Raw genomic sequence first — 21,717 nt, forward strand, 5'->3', positions numbered from 1 at the left:
TACTTTTTGTCTAGAATTTCAAATCATCTGAACATTCACCAGAATAAAATCAGCTGAAAAAAAGTGTGGCACAGCACAACAAATCTGTGGTTAAAATAAAACCCACAGTTTTGTCTAAATTATGACTAATTGTATAAAAGGTTTAACAAATGCAGTGGTAAAACGGTTTGTTTATACAAGATGTGGCTGTAGAAACACAAGTTCTGTATACTCCTGCAGTCCTGTGTTGGGCTTGAATGTTTGCAACTTGTTTTTCTTCGAAGAAGTCCTTCAAGTCAAAAGTTATAGTGACTTCTCCCTTGGTTGGCAATGCCCATGGGCATCAGCTGCATTGTTAGTTTTTCTCTGCCCCTGGGTTCAGACTTGTTTCAGCACAGTGCCCAGTCTCTGTGTTCAAATTTCGCCGTCTCTAGTGCCTGATTGTTATATCATTATTATGTGGTGTGTTCTGTATTCCTTCTTCTGCATTCTTTAGTCTGTAAATCTGTGGTTATGTTGTGCATCTTCAAGCGTGATTCCAGGTTCTACATTCCTCTTTGGAAGATGGTGTCTGTTAGGCAGTTAAGTAGGAACTGCAGAGATGGAAGTATACTGGTCAATGGACTTTTCATCTTGGCTTCATACTTCAATAAACAGGATTTATTTCATACCTTACTGTTTAGATTATTGGAGTCTTCTCTTCAACATATTGTCCCCAAGTGGGGAAAAGCCAACATCTATAATTGGAGCCCGTTTGCAGCTGCTTGGCTTCATGGGCGACAGCAATGTTGCCGAATGTTTCCTGCCTGTGCGTTTGCGCAGTCAGCACGGTTGGTTGTTTGCACTTGAGATTTCTTGTGGAGAGACCTGGAGCATACTTAGCACATGAGACAATGTGGGAAATACCACTGAGGTCTTTGGGGATAGCGTGTCGCAACTGTGTTTTGCCAACGGAGCTGTTAGGCATTGTCTCAAGGCGTGCACACTCAGCATCTAGGTATGCTCATGCCGTTGGATTGCTGACGCAGTCACTCAGCAATGCCTCTAGTGACTACGCATACATTTGCACTTGAAGCGTGTGCCTGAGTTGGTTGTCTGGTAACATCTTCTGGTAGCTGGCGGTTGTGAGCGCACTGTTGGAATGCATCAGTCAGCAGCGCGTACATGCCCTACTTGCCACCAGTACAGTTCTCCCTGTACTGTCTAAAATTTTAGAAAAACATATTCACACCCACTTGACTCATTATGTCACAACACACCATCTCCTTCATCCCTCGCAATCAGGTTTTAGAGTGAGTTTTTCAACCGAAACCACCCTACTGGGGTCACGGAAGGCATTCGCCATCATCTTGACAATGGAGAAACAGTGGCGCTCATTCTTTTAGATTTGAGCGCTGCATTCAATATTATATCCCACAATGTACTTATCAATACACTGAGTTCACAGGGTATTGGAAGAGAGGCTTTGAACTGGATAAGTGCCTTCCTCTCCAACAGAACTTTCCAAGTTTTCTCTCAAAATGCCTGTTCGAAAGTCCATTCTTTTGCCCATGGTGTACCACAAGGGTCCATCCTCAGCCCCCTATTATTCAATCTCTACGTAAGACCACTTGCTGAGTTGGCTGAGAAATCCGGACTATCTATTTATTCTTATGCAGACGATTCTCAAATCTTGTTCTCGTTATCTGCTCATAACACTGCTACCCCTTCTGTACTCAAAACAGGTCTAAATAACATAGCAGCTTAAAAGCAAACTAATTTTTTGAAACTAAATGGAGAGAAAACAGAGATACTGGTACTAGGAAAACAGAAAAATCTTTGGAGCCAGCAACACTGGCCGTGCAAAATGGGTGTCCTTCCATCTCCCTCATCGCAAGTACGCAACTTAGGTGTGCTAATCGATGAGACCCTCAGTATGCATTCCCAGTCTGTTAAAGTCGCAGCCACCTGTTTCACCATCATTAAATGGCTGCAAAAAATTTGGTGGATGTTACCAAAAGCGACCAGAAAAACCGTAGGCAATGCCTTAATTACATCAAGGCTGGACTACGGCAATGTGCTTTATGTGGGAGCAAAAACATCTGTAATTCATAGATTACAGATGGCACAGAATTCTGCAGTCAGGCTCCTATGCAGAGTCAACAAGACTTCATCTATTTCAACTCACGGACGCAAACTTCACTGGCTGGAAATTGAGAGCCGAGTAAAATTTAAGACACTCACCTATATGCATAAAATTAAATCAGGAATTGCCCCTAGTTACCTTATTGCTCTGGCTAAGCCATATATCCCTTCCCGTAATCTACGATCGGCCACACAAGGAAGATTTGTCATCCCCAAATTCAAACTGGCCCGGATTGGGGGGGGGGGGGCAAATCCTTTTCACATTTAGGGCCCTCACTCCGGAACTCCCTCCCAGTCACGCTCCGAAATGAGACTAATTACATCACCTTCCGCAAGTCACTTAAAACCTGGTTGTTTGATAAATAGAATTCTCTGGTTCTATTCTGTTTTCGACCTATTTGTCTGCGCCGGGAAACCCTCATTGGGTAGCTGTTGCGCAATACATATTTTAAAAACTAATTAACCATACTGGATTTCTGTCCTTTTTACTGTGAAATCACTTTGACTTGCTCTGTTCGGACGATCAGCTGTTTACTGGCACCAGTAACTATGGGCTATTAGATTGCTGCTGCAGCTACTTATGTCTTTCAGTTATTTAACCTTTGGGCATCTTTACAGGTTGATTTTAATATTTTTGCTTTCATCTTGTTCATCTTTATTTACATCAAACTTGTAGCCTAATATTTGTGGTCATGTCAGGAGGGGAAACAGACCATCACAAGGTCTGTAACCTGTGTCTCTCGCCCGAGCACGACGAGAACAGTTGCCAGGCCTGCACCTCGTTTCCATCCAAAAAGATCATCCCTGATCGCCGGGCCCGACGACACATCATGGCGCAGCAGCGAGCAGCTCCGGCACCAGTGGACATCTTCGATGAAAGCCCTGTTCTCCCGGAGGAGGATTCTGAGGGCCTGGAAATCGTGTCCGAAACAGACGATCCAGACTCAGACGACCACATCACTCCTGGTCAACGAGTAAGTACAACTGCCCCTACCCCAACTCCACCCCAAAAAAAAGAAGGCCCTGGTGAAGACTTCGCCTGCTGGTCCCAGTCGTGACCGAAAACGTGCTTCAGAAGCTCTGGCCCAGCTCCGAAGAAAAAGGACAAGCCTTCCGGTAAGTTCTGGACCGAGCAAACTGCATATTATTGTCCCGCAAGTGCCTTTGGCACCGAAAACGGAAGATCAACCTACTCCCTAAAACAAATCTGCACAGACTACCTCGACGCTGAAAAAACCATTGAATCCGAAATCCAAGCCCTCGGAACCGAAAAAGATTTCCGACTCCATAGTCAAGCCGAAGGACCCTAAACCATCTCATAAGGCCTCGGAACACAAATCTTAACCCCGCTCAGACCCGAAAAAGTTGGTGCCGAAAGTGGCTACCGAAGAGGAAGAACTTTTTTGACAGGATCCTGTCGATCCAAAGCAGAAAAAACTCTAAATAAACCCAAAAACAGGACATGTGGATGCTGTTCCACACAACGTAAGGAAGCTGGACACACCAGACACTTCTGCAGTGCCTGTGAAGAAAAAAGACTGTGCCACTTCACCTTTAAGACCCTCTTCCCCTGTTCCTCCCCCTGAACCTGTTCTTCTTCCTAAGCCTTTCCTTCCTCCTGAGCCTGTTCTTCCTCCTAAACCTGTATCTCCTCCACAGCCTCCAAAACTCCCACCTCATTCATCACTACCACAATGATGACGATTATAATATAGGGGGTGGGGGAGGCAACAATGACCCTTTCATTGACCATGATGCGGATACTGATACACCACAGGACGATTGGGAAGACTATAATCACCCAATAGATCCCACAGACCAACCTGATCCCCACCCATATCCAACAAAACCATCTCCCCAGATGACAATATTTTCTTTGGTCAACTGTTAAATAGAGCTGCTCTCTACCATGGTGTTCCCATGCATTCAGACCCAGCAGACAAAGACCTCCTTCTAGACACCTTTGAACAGTCACAAAAAACTGTTCAAATTCTACCAATGATAAAAGGGGTCATTAAACATGCTTCCGACATATTCAAAGACCCAGTCAGGGCCAGAATTCTTAATCCCAGAATTGATAAAAAATATAATCCCGCCCTACGGATCCCACCTACATCAAAGGGTATTTCTTTTTTTTATTTGGTCTCAAGATTGTTGCAATTACTTTGTACTTTTATACATTTCCTCAAAAAGTAAATGTTTTAGTTTCAAACATTTAATGTTAAGAATTTATTTTTTAAAAGGTTGTCTTTTAATATGGGGAAAACCCTTAGTTCTGAAGAAGTCAACCCTGTACACTCACCAAGCCACCCAGTCACTGACATCACATTGTTCCAGGTAGAAGCTTAGAAAAATCTTGTTGCAGAAGGGAAGAGATGTGGGTAGTGTAGGGCAACCTTACCACACTCTCACCTGGCCTATTAGCAAGTAGAACCTGCCCCTTGCCTTTTCCAGCGTCAGAGATCAAAGGGAAGAAAGTACGGTACAGCCTGTCTATTATACAAGATGAGTGGAAGTCGTGGCTTGACTTTCCTACCCACTTAAATCCATGTTAACTGTCTGGTTCCCCACTTCTCTTTGAAAACCCAAGTTAATTTTAACAAGTGCTGGAAGAAGAGACCATCTTTTGACAGACCGCTGCTCCTCCAGGGCAATCTGTCTTAGGTCTGTTGACTTTTTTCATGAGTGGGTAGTCGATTGAGGGAGGTGGTTGGACTAAATAGACAACTGACCAGGAGGGAAAGTAGTGAGCAGTGATGGTAACATCTACTTCCACTCAGTGCTACATTTTAATGTAATATTCCTTTAATTCATTGAGGTCTGTTCTTTGGAAATTTTCTAAGATCAATGTTTCAGCTGAAATGTATGGTGTGCCAACGTTTTATGTGAAAATATTTGCCTGCAAAGAATTTCCTACCAACATGATATTACTTGTCATCATCCTACTTCCATAATGTTACTTACAGTACTCGCTTCAGTCCTGTACATTGTTCAGCATGGAGACTCATGTCAAAAAAACGACCGCCTGCTGCTTTGCTATTCTGCGGTCTTTGCGGAAGATCCTGCCACTACTGCCATTTCAGGCACGCGCCTAAGTGGCAAGGTGTACAATCTTTGTAGGTTGGATTATTGTAATGCTCTACTGCTGGAGTCCCCTGGCTTCCTGCTGGATAGGCTCCAAAGAATGCAATCAGCGGCCGCCAGGTTGGTTCTGGGGCTTCCTAGGAGAGCACATGCGCCGGTAGCCCTGGCTAAACTGCATTGGCTCCCGTTGAGACAGAGGGTACAATTCAAGGCCTTATGCCTCGTTTTCAAGGCCCTCCATGGAACTGGCCCTCTACCCCTGCAATCCAAATTCGCTTGGTACACCCCAACCAGGCTGCTTCGATCTTCGGCAGCTAGGCTGGTGAGAGTTACTAAATTTAGGAAGACTAGATCAGGGGGCAGATCCTTTGAGGTGGCCGCGGCCAAGCTGTGGAACTTGCTCCCGTGTGAGATTAGGCATACCAGGGAGCTCCTTCTCTTCAGAAAAAAGGTTAAAACTTGGCTGTTTCCTAAGTAAATGCATTCTGTCCGTTCTGTCCTGTCCCGTCTGACACTCGTCCGTCCTTTTGAGCCATCAGCGCCAGGATGCCTGCAAGGTGATAGTGCGCTTTATAAGATAAATAAATAAAATAAATAAACATTTCTTATCTCTTTTATAAACGTCTTTCTTATCCAATGATCCTCTAGTCTCTTGAAGCCTTGTTGTGTCCTTCCTGTTCTTTGATGTTTTTACTGTTTTGCCCTGTTTTACAGAACTTTGGCATAGTTTCATAATCTTTCCAGGCTTAACATGTCATATTTTCAACACAGATGTTCATTCACGCGTCTGAGGAGCTGGAAGATGCCCTTGCCTTACAGCCGATTAAGGTAAATACTTAATAATAGGTCATTCAAAAGAGGAGTGAGAATTTCAAATCATAAAGTCTGAAATTTGGGGAATACCAAGGGCTAGATCTGTTGTTGAATTCAGGAGTTTGAAAAACCTTTTTCAACTGGAGTGTCCAGACTCTAAGATGTGTGTGACCTAATTGGTAGCTCTGCTGCATGAGAGGCCAGTCTGTACATTTTGTAAAGGGAGGGATAAATCTTTTGTCTGAAACCACAGGCCTTGTCTTCCAAGTAAATTAAAGAAATGTGTTTACTGATGGATAGCTCTGCTGTCTAAAGCGTGAAACTTTCAAATTGTGCAATTTGGGCCACGTCACTTTCCTACTTATTGTCTCGTTTGTTTTAACATCTAAATCCTTCCAAATAATTCACACCTGCCTTTTAATTATTTTCACCATTGAGTGTCACAATGTTGATTCATCTTCCTTTTTTTTACAACTCTTTACACTAGTTTAACAACAGATGTAAAAAGATCATGGAGTATTAATCATTTTATGACTTCTCAGATCCTCATTCCAGAAGTCCTCCTGAAACTGTCTGGAAGTAGGCCCTAATAATATCCTACTACAGTCCCTGCACTTTTTTCTGCTTCTTGGGGCATACACAGGCTTTATACACAAATTCTTCTGTCTTGGCGGAGTAATCCATCCCACAAGTCCATTCCCTGAGTGCCTCCTCGGCTGCCCAGTGGCGTGCAATGTCCAGTTTCACCACCATCATGCCCATATCTACCAACAGTCTCACACTGCTAGGCTTGCCCCATTCCTCTATTAGCTCCAGTATTTTCATTTTGAGTTCTAGTGCTACATGGCACCAAACTATCTGTGCCAGTGTGGTATTAATATGGGTCAGTACTGTTGCATTACCGGGAAGGCCACAATTGTGCAGCCCAAATTGTACATATTAGATGTTTGGATTAGGGATTCTATTGATTGCACACAATCTACTTAGATTGTAGTATACTCTATTGAAGTATTTAATTTGTTCAGTTGGAACTGTGTGGATATTGTGATGAAGCACGCTGGTTCATCTCTAGCTGCACGTCATAAGTGATTAGCAAGCCATCCCATGCATGAATTTACTCCTGGTTCCATGTTGTCATAGGTGGTGAATGGAAACAATCTAGTTCTATATCAGGTGTGGGTAATATTCAGAGAGGAGATTTTAATATGGATGTGAACATTTACTTGCCCTAAATACTGGTGTAGCAAGTCGATCAGCATTGTAAACAACTTTGAAATTCTTTGAAAACAACCCATGCTTCTCGCACATACCTGTCACTCAGCAAAGTGTTTACAGTCCTTCAGAAAGAACATTCCAGTTTCTTTGGAACCTCTTGTTCGAGGCATGTGTGGTTGTAGATACTCATGCGGTGCATACTCCTGCCATTAAGTGTTGGGTCCGGATGTGTGCAAGTTGTTTTTCCCCGAAGAAGTCTTCCCAAACCACCCATTGCTGGTAATGCGGAAGGGCATCAGCTCCATTGTTAGGTTGTTTTCTTTCCTCCTTCAGGTTTACACATCTGTTACCAACCCCCAGATCAACGCCATTGCGTGATTTGTTTGGGCTTTCTCGGTTCCTCTCCCTTCTGTCAGTTTTGTTCTATATTGTGTCACCCTTCCTCGCATTGACTCGATGCGTGCCTGCAGGTCCAGGTCAGGGATTGGGACGACTTTAATGCCCCTGTATGGGCTTGACCCTTTGGGGACTTCTCCATTGTTTATCCACGGCAAGCATGTGTCACCTGTGATGGCACAGACACTGATCCACTACTGTCCTTGGTGTCATGACAAATTCCCCTGGGCCAATCTCCAACAGGTCTGCAACCTCTGCCTCTTTCCCAAGCACGATGAGGCCTCCTGCGACAACTGCCCCCCTCCTAACACTCAAAGAAAACTCTTCGATACCGCCAGACTCAACGTCTCTAAATGTCGCAGAGAAGTGGAGACGACACCCGAACATCTTTGGAGCTCTGGGCCTCAAGGGCAAGACCCAGCCAGAACCGTTGGCTGCCTGAGGAAGAGTTCCATGGCACCCTACAAACGCTCTCTCCTCGTAGGTCCTTTCGGTGGCCTACCTACTGAGGCAACTCAAAAGCCCCTTCCCCAGACGCTTCCACCTCTCTCCAACATCAATAGCCTCAACAACCCTCCACAAGGGATTATTTTCATGCCTCCTGCAGAGTCAACAACTCCAAAAGGCGAGGTAAGGGTGAGTCCCCAAGGGGAGCTGCCCCGTAAAACAGTGACATGCCCCTCCTTCCCCCTGACCACACAACACCTGTCCAGGTCAACTCCAAGGGTTCTTCCCCACAAGGCAGCAGAGTACATCAGCCCAGTTGACGCTAGACATCATATGTCATGGTTACTGTTTAGAGCTCTCTTCCACACCTCCGAACATCCCACCCCGCAGACGCATTCTCTCCCCACAACACCAACTCCTGCTTCAGGAAGAGGTAGACACTTTCCTACTCAACGGTGCCTTAGAGCCAGTGCCATCACATCTAGAAGGCACAGGGGTATACTCCCTCTACTTTCTCATTTCCAAAAAGGACGGGTCCTTCAGGCCTATCTTAGACCTCAGGCCCCTCAAAAGGTACATCCTGTCAGAACATTTCCACATGGTCACTCTACAGGGTGTCATACCTCTACTACAACAAGGTGACTTTATGACTGCCCTCGATTTTAAAGATTCTTACTTCCAAATCCCAATTCACCCAGCTCACTGGCGCTTCCTTCCGGTTGTCGTAAGTGGCAAACATTATCAGTACATGCCACCCTTATTGGGGATGCACGTATCCGTCACATGCTCTAGGGTACCCAGAGATTCCAAAATAAGGGCAGATTTACTGTAATAATTGAGTTTCATAGTCCGTCTTATCTAAGACCATATCAAGGCCATCAACTGCAGTTCTTTCAGCCTTGCTTTCTCATAAAATGTCGTCTCCAAACCTATATAAAAGTGGGTTTCGCTGGAGGAGCTCTTCTTGGCCCTGGCGAGATTGCAGACGGGCAAGGCTCCTGGCCCCCATGGACTACCTTGCAAATTCATTAAGACATGCATGTCTCGCCTGGGGAAACACCTCTTAGACACGATCCGTTCTTTCTTTGAGAGAGCATCGCTCCCGTCGGCCTGGAGGGATGCAGAGCGTGTGTTTCTCGCTAGGCCGGGTCGCCCACCATAGGAACACTCTTCATATTCACAAAACAAAACGATAGATTAAGGGTCTGAGGGATATTTTTAGGACCCGCCTAGGTTGGACTCCCCCGAACATTAGTACATAACAACAAAACCTAGGGGTCTGAAAAGAGAAGAGCTCTTACTGCGACCCAAATGTCACATGCAGTGACTTATTTGTGTTTAGGAGAACAACTTCCGGGTAATTCAAAAGTGGGACAGCTAATAACATAGGACCGTCAGTGATTGTGAATCGAACCATCCACTGGTATGTAGGATTCCCATCAACATCTTGCAATGATCGATATTATCATTTGGTCTTCCTTCAAGGGTCGTATGCCTCTAGATCACTGAGACCATATTGCGTACCCTCTGCCAGAATCAAGTTCTGACCCAACAATCACTTCAAGACCATTTGAAAATTGTATGATGGGATCAGGTGCAGTGCAAAAAACAAAAATAATGGTGAATTGAAGTGGTGAATTAAAAAGGATAGGGGAACAGGAAAGAATTTTATTGAGCCCTGTCCACTTCCTAATAAAACAAAGAACAGTGCAAAAAATCTAGCAGTTTAAACAAATGACTGCATGGGGGCCAACATGTTTCAGCCTTACGGGAGAGATGCCCCAGGCTTTCTTCTGGGCCTATGTTCTAAATATTAATGCTACTGCAAGTGAAAATAAAACAAAAGTGAAAAAAAGGATATAGTTAACCAGAAAACTGTTTCTTTTCCTCCATGTCACTTTATATCTGTAAAAACAAAAAATACAAAAACAAATGATATACTGTGTTAACGCTGTCCCACTTTACTTGTAACAGTCTAGATAATATTAAAAAACTTTATTGCTCACCCAGAATGACCGGGGTCCAGACCTCGCCTCTCCTGGACCATGCTCAGGAATTATTGAGGCCACGCTCTGTAGAGGTAAAAACCAAAAACTAGATATAGTGGAGAGCTACATTAGGTTAAGAATCCTCCCTGTATCTAATACATTCAAAATCACTTCTTTCCACCGCCACTTTCTCTTCCCCTTAAGTTACTGCTCAATTGGTGAATCAACCCACCTAGGTTGGCTCTTGTTACTGGTTCGGTGACAGAACACGTAAAGAAGAGAGCTCTCTACCTGAGCATAAAGTTAAGTAGCAACTATCTGAAATCTAGCTGGTAGTGATTCTCAAAGTAACCACTAATACAGGTAAAGAACATACTCCTAAAAAACCTTTTAAACACACTGAGCCTAATGTGTTATGGTAGCATCAGCTCTAAAACAAATATATATATAGTCGGACTAAATCAACGGAGCCTGACCGCGCCCAAGTAAAAAGAGCAAACTCTCACCTATCCGTCGTTGCCTCTGACTGTTTCCTAAGTCAGGGGGAGGCAACGACCGGATCTGTGGGGCTCTTTCTTATGCAGATCGGTTGGCCAATCGGGACCTTGTTAGAGCAAGCTTGCCCCGCTTTAGCACAATACAGGTAATACCATGATCATACCTCTATGAATATCTGTTATGAGGGCTCTCCTTCATGCGGGGATTATTTGTTGTGAAAGTTGTTTGTAAGCACCCTCCGGCGAATATTCTTTCCTTCAAGTGTTAGAAATGCCGAATAGCGACATCCCGCGAGAGTGATCCGGTCGTTGCCTCCCCCTGACTTAGGAAACAAACAGAGGCAACGACGGATAGGTGAGAGTTTGCTCTTTTTACTTGGGCGCGGTCAGGCTCCGTTGATTTAGTCAGACTATATATATATTTGTTTTAGAGCTGATGCTACCATAACACATTAGGCTCAATGTGTTTAAAAAGTTTTTTAGGAGTATGTTCTTTACCTGCATTAGGGGTTACTTTGAGAATCACTACCAGCTAGATTCCAGATAGTTGCTACTTAACTTTATCCTCAGGTAGAGAGCTCTCTTCTTTACGTGTTCTGTCACCGAACCAGTAACAAGAGCCAACCTAGGTGGGTTGATTCACCAATTGAGCAGTAACTTAATGGGAAGAGAAAGTAGAGGTGGAAAGAAGTGATTTTGAATGTATTAGATACAGGGAGGCGTCTTAACCTAATGTAGCTCTCCACTATATCTAGTTCTTGGTTTTTACCTCTACAGAGCGTGGCCTCAATAATTCCTGAGCATGGTCCAGGAGAGGTGAGGTCTGGTCCCCGGTCATTCTGGGTGAGCAATAAAGTTTTTTTATATTTTCTAGACTGTTGCAAGTAAAGTGGGACAGCGTTAACACAGTATATCATTTGTTTTTGTGTTTTTTGTTCTTACAGATATAAAGTGACATGGAGGAAAAGAAACAGTTTTCTGGTTAGCTATATCCTTTTTTTCACATTTGTTTTATTTTCACTTGCAGTGGCATTAATATTTAGAACAGAGGCCCTGAAGAAAGCCTGGGGCATCTCTCCCGTAAGGCTGAAACATGCTGACCCCCATGCAGTCATTTGTTTAAACTGCTAGATTTTTTGCACTGTTCTTTGTTTTATTAGGAAGTGGACAGGGCTCAATAAAATTCTTTCCTGTTCCCCTATCCTTTTTAATTCACCACTTCAATTCACCATTATTTTTGTTTTTTGCACTGCACCTGATCCCATCATACAATGTTCAAATGGTCTTGAAGTGATTGTTGGGTCAGAACTTGATTCTGGCAGAGGGTACGCAATATGGTCTCAGTGATCTAGAGGCATACGACCCTTGAAGGAAGACCAAATGATAATATCGATCATTGCAAGATGTTGATGGGAATCCTACATACCAGTGGATGGTTCGATTCACAATCACTGACGGTCCTATGTTATTAGCTGTCCCACTTTTGAATTACCCGGAAGTTGTTCTCCTAAACCCAAATAAGTCACTGCATGTACATTTGGGTCGCAGTAAGAGCTCTTCTCTTTTCAGATCCCTAGGTTTTGTTGTTATGTACACTCTTCATATTGCCCAATTTCCCTCCTGAACATGGAGATGAAACTCCTTGCCAAGAACCTGAAATTTATGCCAGATCTCGTTCCCCCTGACCAGGCGGGCTTCATGCCAAATTGGGCCACATGCCATAACATTAGACTAGTCTATAATGCTTTGGCTCTTGCATATTGCCTGGGGAGGCCTGCAGCAGTGCTTCTGGCGGATATAGACAAAGCATTCTATTCCATCAATCTAGGCCCCAAATATTTTTTCCTATGTCCGGCTACTATATACTGACCTGTCATTGACGGTACGGATTGCAGGCACTGTATCAAAGTCCTTCCCGATTTGTTGGAGCACAAGGCAGGGGTGTTCGCTTTCTCCATTGTTATTTGCACTGGCCATGGAATCCTTGGTCACCTGGGTCCGATGGATGCCCAGGGGAGGGGTTTCAAGTGGACTGCAGACTTGTCTGACAGAATCGCCCTGTATGCGAACAATGTTCTGTTTTTCCTTCCTGACCCAGTGACCTCAGGGCCACATATTCTACAAATTATGTGTACCTTTTGGAAATGTCCAGCCTCTATATGAATGCCTCAAAATCCATGGTGTTTCCGGTTGGTGCCTTGCGGGGACTGCGGAGTGGGTGTCGGGGTTGACGTTAGTCGATGGTGGCTTCAAATATTTGGGAGTGTATATCTCCTCGGATGCGACACTGTTATGGTCTATTAACCTGGCGTCAACCCAAATGCTGGTAAAGTAGAAGGTGCAGGTCTGGTCACTCCTGCCGCTGTCACTGCCGGGTTGGTCGGCATTCTTAAAAATGGTCTCTCTGCCCTGCTTGTTGTACCAATTGCAGAAATACCCATATGGGATCCCCCAGTCCTGGTTCTGACAGATTAACGCCATTCTCAGATGATTCTTGTGGGGGGGAGGAGGGGGAGGGAGGTGGGCTGTACCCTCTTAGAACATGCTTCCAATCCACTTTTTGCGGGTGCATTGCCGCTGCTGATGTATTTGCATAAAATTCTGCTTCTCATCTCCTAATCTTCAATGATTGGTGGTATGGCTGACATTGTGATCCAACATATACAGTAGAGAAATGGGTGATGGGCAACACCTCCCTGCTAGATTACTTATATGGAGGAAAGGGTGCGGATTCCCTTACACCAGGAACACAGATGGTCCTGGTTGTCTGAAGGCGCTCCCTGCCACTGATGGGATGGTGGGAGAAACTGACTGGGGTGATGCTGCTGTGGCTGGGCAACATGCTCAAACAGTTCACCCAGCTCAAGGGCCTTTGATTATGGGATAATATCGGAATCTCCACCCTTGTGGGGGAGAAGTGTGGCTCAATGGTTAGAGGGACAGACCCTGATGCAGAGGTCTGGCCCGGGACCAGGGTTCAATTCCCGCCTCGGCGGGTCTTTTAGCTCACTTTCTTCGGACCTGATAATTCTCGCCTCGTTGCCTAATCGAATCATGGGTCCAACTCTGGGCAATAGCTTGCTTAATCTCCACAACGGCCCAACAGCGCTGGGATGCCTGGCTTCACCTTGGGAGTGCCCAGGAGTGGGCACTTCACAGTGAAAAGCCAGGAAGGGTTCCACAGCGGTATGCGTACAGCGCCAAGATACCTCAGGGTATAAGTGTGCTATACAAGTACGAATTCTTCTTCTTCTTCTTGGAGATGGTTCTGAAATGATTCCAGGAGCTGCAGGCTGAATTCCAAATGTACCGCACTCAATCTCATCGCTATTTGTAGCTACGTCATGATCTTACTCCATACAATAAGGACCTCCTGGCCCTTCCAGAATTCAATCCACTGGAAGGTAAGCTCCTCATGGGGGACCTGGGAGATCACAAAATAGGGACGATTTATCAGTCCCTTGTCACGAACAGTTCAAACACACTTCCTACGCTTAGAGTGGCGTGGGAGGCAGATATTGACACACAAGATGAAGATGATTTGACCAAGGCCTTAGGAGTGCCTCGAGAGGCAGTGATTTTGGCTCCCCCACTGGCTGATCCAATGAAAATACCTATATAGAGCTTACTACATGAAGCGTCACTTGTGGCACATATGGGCGATAGATTCCCCGATGTGCCTCTGCTGCAGGGCGGATGAGAGTACTTTTATACATACCGTGTGGAGTTGTGTGGCGTTGGATAGTTTTTGGCGAGGGGTGACATTGTGCCTGGGGTCCTCTCCTGGAAAATTCCACTAGACCCACAATTGATTTTTCTCCATAGCATAGACCGCATAGGAGGGAATAGATACAAAATATTGCTTTTGTTCCTGGGTCTTGCACTGGCAAAAAGAGATATAGCCAGGACACGGAAAGCTTGCGTGCCTCCATCTCTTGGTGTGTGAAAAAGGGGATGGATCACTGTATGGGGCTATAAATTGCAGTATACCAGGCGAGGGGTGCCCCCAAAAACACCCTAAAATCTGGCAGAGGTGGCACGATTACAGGGGAATTGTTTTAGAACCTGTCCGCTCTGCTGATTCCTTCCTCAAAGAGGAAGTTCGGGGATACAGAGCTGCAAAAAAAGTGAATGATGTATTCAACTAATGTTTACTATGTTGCGAGACATACATGGTGTCACATGGTATTTGGGTGGGTGTCACTGTGCTTGTTATGTTATGTTGTTTTTCCTTTTGGGTGCACGTGTACTCATTTCAACATCCTGTATGTACTTTGCGGTCCCTGTGGCCAAACGTCTTTTTAGGTTTCGCCTGGCGTAGCACTGCGCAGCAGTGTTCTCGCAGGCGAAATCTTATGTTTTAGCAGTACGGGGCCTTGTCCCGCCTCTCTGTTCCATTGGCTAGCTCCATAAATGGAGGCTAGCCATTGGAAGAGAGATCTGTCCGTCATTGTCGGAGCAGATTCGTGGGCGTTCCGGCGATTTTTACTCATCCCGCCCCTTTTAGAACGTCATTGCGGCGGTGGGCGGATGTTATTTTTTTTTTTCTCTCCAAGGTTTGTTTTGTCATTCCTCCGAGGATGGCGGCCGTGCAGCAGCTTACTTGTTGTTCAGATGTATTCATCACCTCATTTGTCATGACTGGGAGTCTTGGACGGAAACAAAGACGAGGTACAAGGGTAACGTAGCAAATACAGTTCGAGCAATCTCGATTAATTTAAAGCCATGCCCATCTGCTATTTTCTCGCCTATAAATGCCGCTCACAAGTCACAACATCTGGCGAGCCGCGCACCTACAACCTCTTTCTAGACATGCGCACTAAACACGCATGCTGTTTATTACCATTGCTCGGTGTCGGGAGGAGAATGTGGGTTTATTGACGCGCTCTTGCACCCCTTGCACAGCACCGACTGTGGGGGTGGATGCCCCCACTACATGCAAGTAAATACCCCTGTTCCTGTTAGGATGTGATGACAGGATTAAAGATTGTTTCTTTCTTTGTCTCCGTCTATGCATACTGCACACATTGAGCACTCAGACTGTTGCTCGCGCCCTGCTCTCTCGTTATGTCTCTCTCCCGCCTCTCTCTGAAGGCCCTTCCAGTCTGTGCCGCTGAACAGGAACAATCTGGACCACAATGACACCTGCAATAATTAAAAAGTAACACATTGGCTGCATGGTTAACGGGCTCCTTATGCATCGGAGGTGCAGGAGGCAGAGGCGGCTGTAGGATTTCAAAGGGAAGCATTCATGTCCCCGCGTGCTCCCCTCCTGGCCGCCAAGATGTTATTTCTAACTCACAGGTTAGCCTTTGTCTATCAGCGGCGGCAGCTGGGGTCGAGGGGCTTGCACCTCTGTACGAGACAGCATCGTGACATGGGCGAAGATCATTCAACGCTTCGTTAGGAGTAGGCAGCGCTATATAAATCCAATTACAATTAAAAGAAGCGACCGAGATGCAGCGATTTGCAGACCCGCCTCTTCAACAAAGCAGTCGTAACCTTGCAACCCCTCCCCATACCGGGGCTGTTTTCTACGGTGAAAATAATGACTTTTCTACGGTCAACAAGCAAGAGTGAGGAAAAATGTTAGCACCGGAAGGTTGCTCCACGGACAGTCGACATCCGGTTTTTGCTGCCAAATCAGACTGAATTCACCAGTTTTTCAGATGCTACGTTGCTGCAGTTTGTTATTGTGGTACAAAAGGGGGTGGTGATGGACGGAGCATCTGAACCAATCAAACACTCACACCCAGTCAAAAGATCTGGGTTTGATCTATCACCGTTCTTTAGCCCACTCTGTCACGCCGGTTCAGACATGGCTATATGCAAATCAGTCTGACCCTGTGCCTCATGGGAACAGTCAGCCCCAACTGCCAAGCCATGCCTTCCCTGGACCGGAAACCAGAAACAAGCTTCCGAGGACCGGTTTCTGGCATTACAGCCGTCTTCAGCCCGGCTTGCTTGAATCCAGTGGCAAAGTGAGCAAGGGACTCACATCTGAGCATACCCTGCCACACTTATGGCGGCCAAAAGCGGTACAAAAGGGGGTGGTGATGGACGGAGCATCTGAACCAATCAAACACTCACACCCAGTTATTGTGGACATCCGGTTTACAATCATCATTAGAGATACTTTTCCAGAGTCAATAAAGAAGTTGCTAGTAGCCTGATTGTCACAGAGAACAACTATTTTTTGCTTCAGCACCTCCCAGCTATGGGTAAAATTATACTCAACAAATCCTGTCCTGTTCATCATGATGCTATCACATGGAGACAAACGTGAATAAACGATGTTCTGTAACCACAGATGGGGTTTGCCCTATATGGGGTTCATCGGTATGATGCGATAGATTAGTGAAGCTGGATGGCTTACAAGTAATGCCAGAAAAACTCCCCCGTGCAATGTGCAAGCCACCAACTGCTCAGCAGCACAAACATACTCTCAATTACGTCTACGAAGTGTATTTTAAATAAAGTAGTTGAACATTAAGGCAGACTCCTCTGGCTTTTTTTTTAAAATGTGTGACACCCAGAATGTTAAAGGTATTGATTATTTTATTGTAATGATATTTATTAATTTCACATATATTTAAAAAGTAAAATGTGCACACTGCCGATGCAATCTGAACCACAAAGCATTCCAGTATCCATTCACGTAAAAACATTCATCCCAGATTAGAAACATGCAGCATTTGTGGATATGCAAATCTGCAGGGCTCGAGTCGAAAACAGTGTTTTGGTGAAGCGGGTATTGGCTATTTTGTGGTCATAAGGGTTTTTGGTATACAAGTTCTGTCACGGCGCAGGATCTTTAAACCTCATATTAAAAGCAGAACAGATGAGCTGGAGGAAGAAGCACGCAGACTAAGTGATGCAAAGCGTGTTAATGTTGTCCTTGGCCTGTGATGTCTTCATCAGGCAGTCAAAGGAAGCGTCGGTGGCAGCAGCAGGCCCCCGGGAACCCTGTCAGATTCTGTGGTCGTTACGGAAAGTGTTGTCGATCTTTTATGTCAACTTGGCAGTCCGGGTTCTGGTTGTTTGTTGTTAATGACACTGACACATCCCTGCAAACACATCACGGCCCCATTTTTCGTAAATACAAGCCCACGGCCTGCTTTCGCCTCCACTTCCTTCTATGTGTTTTATACCAGCATCACAAGTCCTGTGCTCGGGAGCGAAGCTATTAATGTGCGGCAGGTTCAGTGGCACCGGGGCCGATACTGTCCTTTTTTTGCACCAGGGTCCCACTAGTTTGTGTTTTTACCCACGCCTTTGACCCTGCACCCACCCCCCCCACACTTCCCGTACTTTTTAATGCACTTCGACCTTTTGATTACATGGTAGGCGCATCCTTCTTCACATGGCTTCTCAGCGCTAGCACATCACGCTGGTCTGCTCTCCCACGAAGCAGGCGCGTCCCTGCATGGTTATCAATCCCCGGAGGCAGTGACTGTGAGAGCCGGGATGAGCTGGAAACAACCCACACCTGCAGTGTGAGAGACGGTGTGTATGAGAGACAGCAGTGTGTGTAAGAAACACAGCAGTGTGTGTGAGAGAGACAGCAGTTGGTGTGTTCAAGGCAGAGTCAGCAGTGTGAGAGAGACAGCAGTGTGAGACCTTTTATTTATGTTTTGGTTTTTGAAACATAAATAAAACGAACTATTTGCAATGTCAATAGCACAAACTTGCGTAAATACGTGACCTATTGCATTGAAAATGCAATACAAATCGCATTTGCGAGAGATTAAGCTATTGCCATTGTAAATGACATGCCATTTATTTATCTGTTTTCAAAATCAACACTTAAATAAAAAGTTTGTCATTCACAATGCCAATAGCTCAAACTTTTCCAAAGGCGAAACCGTTGCATTGTAAATGCTTGTTTAAAATCCAATTAAATATGTTTTTAAAAAAAATGGGTTTTGCCCCCCCTCTAATGTCCTTAAGCATAGCCTTAAACATCAGGCCAATCTCCGAGCAGTATGGGTTATTAAATAGGATTTTACAGTTTTTTAACTGAAAGGACCATGCTAAAAGCTGGTTGTCCGGTGATTCTAAACCACCTTTGTCACTATTCCTACGGAGCTTCTTTAATGGGATCCCTGCTCCCTTCGAGGCGCAAATGAAACTGTTAATTTTCCCTTGTAGTCTATTTAACCATTATTTCTTAAACTACAGAGGATTGTGTAAACTAAAAAGTACATTTAGGCAGGATGACCATCTTAACTAGATTTGTTTTGCTGAAAACGGAAGAGGAGACCAACCCTTCAGCAGCTTATTTGTCTCCACAAGATCGTTTTTGAAATTTAATTAAGATATCTTTTCAGAGTCCTGTGTGATCCTTGGCCCAAGATATTTAATCTCATTCCTAATGAATTTTTTGTTCTCTCTTGGTAAATTCCTGACCATGATTTGGGTTTTCGAAGCATTCACTGAGTACCTTGTCACCTCTCTAAAACCTGATGTCAACTGTCCAATGGGATGAGAAACACAAAAGGGTCCCTGGTTATAGAGATAATAAGGTGAAGAAAGCAGGGAAAACACAATAAATAACAACAAACACTTCTCCCAAATCAATACTTTAAAGTAAGGTAATGCATCCAAAAATACAAATGACCCATCGACCAGTGATTTTCAAAATGTATTATTAAAAAGTATAAATCATTTTTATAAATTAATTTGTGATATCGCATGTATACATCAAGATTTCTTAAAAAACATCAACATCGTACATCAATTGTTAAGGAGCCCCATTACCATGATGAGGAACAGCGAACGTAATGTACACATCAAAAAGAAAAAACCTAAGAAGGGACAATACAAATTTGTCAACACAAATGAACAGAAAAACAAGAACCGTAATGACACACTAATACATACATGCACCAGGTTACAATACAATATTGACTAGATTAAATACATGTAAAACAAGAAAAATGCACCAAAGTACGTTTCGGAAGTGAGATGTACACAAAGAATTCCTTCATCAGGGCGCTGTGAGAACAAATGATTCAGTGGCCACAAACAATTTGTATATCGTGCACAGTAACTGGATATGCAGTGCAGGGGGCTCTGTACCAATATACGTTATGCACAGGCCTGTAGCGACAACAAAACAATATAAATATTCACTTATCTGATAGAGACTACTAACCGCAGTTTCCTTAACGTAGAATTATTCCCAGGCGTGAGACTGGATCGGAAATTTTTCTTTGCCACAGCATCTCTGCGCGCCGGGGGCGGCACCACGTGACTCCGCCCTGAGGTCGTCTGCGGGCGTGACATCAGCACGGTCACATAACCCCACCCCGGGGCCCCAACGTCAGTTTTTTCTTTTTTCTGCATGCAACCCGGATCGTGTCCTGGCCTGTTTTCAGGCCTCCTTTTCACGCTTTGCTTCGAGAAACAGTGTGCAAATGCATTCAGGCTTCAAGACGTGTACTGATTGTGCACGTCATAAGTCTGCGACGGACCCTCACCCTATATGTATGTGGTGTTTGGGCGAGCACCATGACTCTACGGACTGTGAAGCTTGTCAGCACCTCAAACCGAAGTCCCGGCGGGAGCGCCGGATGAAATTGCTGTCGGCCTGCTTGTCCAGGTCGGTTTCGTCCCTGCGTCCGTCCCCTACCTCGGGGTCCAGGAATCGCCGATTCCATCTGCGGCATCTCCCTATGCCAAAGCCCCAAGGGCGTCGCTCCCCAGCTGGTAGGTCCTGTAGCTTGTCTCCAAGGTCTTGTCCTCGCTTAGCGGAGGGCGCGAGTTCCCCTCTGGACGTGCGCCCCCGCCAGTCACCACCCTACCTGCCGTTTCCTGGCATCGGGCGACTAGGGCCCAAATGACAGCCTACGCTGTGGCTCTGCAGGCTTCTTTGGCCCCTCCTCCTCCTCCTCCTCCTGAAACGTCTGCAGACCCCCGTGCCTCGCGCGGGGCCTTCTGCAGAGTCGCCGGAGGCTTCAGCCCCAGCACTGAAAGTTTCCGCTTCAGGTGGTAGGAGGGTGGTGTCGTTGAGGGGTAGTCCTTCGAGGCTCCAATCTTTGATCCGTGGCGTCCCTGCCTCGCCGCAAATCCCTACGGGGCTCTCTGCGGCTTCGCATGAGGTCGCCGGGACTCAGGCCTTGTCCCCGAGTTCCCCTCGGCCCTCTGAGCAGGCAGCTGTCTCACCAGAGGCTGAGATGGCGCCGTTTCGGTACCAAAGGCTTTCCTCCATGGCCCTGGCTGTGCCGTGGGTCGAGGCCGGGGCCTTGGGTGCTTTCCTGAGGCTCTCTCGATCCTCTTCGCGGGCGGCTGCCCCGAGTGAGGTCGAGCCGGCGCCTTTTCAGTCCCGTTCCTTAGCTGAACTGGCTCCGCCCCCGCCCCATTCTCCTACGGAGCACCTGGTTGAGGAGGTCTACTCGGCGCAGCCGATGTCCACTCCGGCGCCGGTCAGCGTCGAGGCAGCGCCTGTGGCGGACTCTACGGCGCCATGCCCGCGTCGGGTCCTTGATTCGTCTCCTAAGGCTCCTTCCTCTCCGGAGGTTGGTCATCTGTTTGTCTCTTCCTCTCCGGAGATGGAACGCCGCACTGTTGCCAGTTCACCGGCGTCTTCCACTGAGGGCTCCTCGCCGTCCCCGCAGCCTAAGTACTCGGACCCTCTTTTCCGCAGCTCGTGTTTGGGTCTTCCACCGGCTTCTCCGCCTTCCCCAGGGGCCCCCTCAGGTTCCCCACTCGTCCGGGGATCCCCCACCATTTCGAGGCTGGCCACTTCTCCCTAAAGCTGGACTTTGGGACGGACAGCTCATTTTGCAGCGGTCGCCCACGGAGAAATTTCTTTCTCCCCCGCGGCGCCCTATGGAGGCCAGTGTTGCCTTTGTTCGGGCTATTTCCATATTTGCGGATGGGTGAACCTGTCACCAAGTTCCCTACTGATAACCTCTTAGAAGTCCTCCACCAGGGCTCTGGTGGACGGGAGCTGTTCCTTCCTTTCGAAGCATTGCTACACAATTCTCTTTTGGGGGCGTCCTGCCACGGGTGATCCAGTGCCTCAGCGGTTCCTGCATCGCCACCGTCCTGCTCCGCACGACCCAGTCTGCCTTTCCTTCCACCCTTCTACTCAAGGCTCTATTCTGCGGACTGCCTTTCAGTCCTTGCCTGTGGTGTTGTTTCCTCCGTCTCGGGAGGCCCGTGGTTGG

At 46.2% G+C, this 21,717-nt stretch overlaps 1 protein-coding gene across 1 annotated transcript in view; it reads left to right on the forward strand.

Moving 5' to 3' along the window:
- Window positions 1–21,717, forward strand: part of LOC144768683 (RING finger protein 112-like) — a 352,704-nt gene that overhangs the window by 158,746 nt on the left and 172,241 nt on the right. The window contains exon 11 of the mRNA XM_078652512.1: window positions 5,959–6,015. Coding sequence (XP_078508638.1) covers window positions 5,959–6,015 — 57 coding nt within the window. The remainder of the gene's footprint in view (window positions 1–5,958; window positions 6,016–21,717) is intronic.

Source organism: Lissotriton helveticus, chromosome 7, assembly GCF_964261635.1.
Source record: "Lissotriton helveticus chromosome 7, aLisHel1.1, whole genome shotgun sequence".
Taxonomy (NCBI): domain Eukaryota; kingdom Metazoa; phylum Chordata; class Amphibia; order Caudata; family Salamandridae; genus Lissotriton; species Lissotriton helveticus.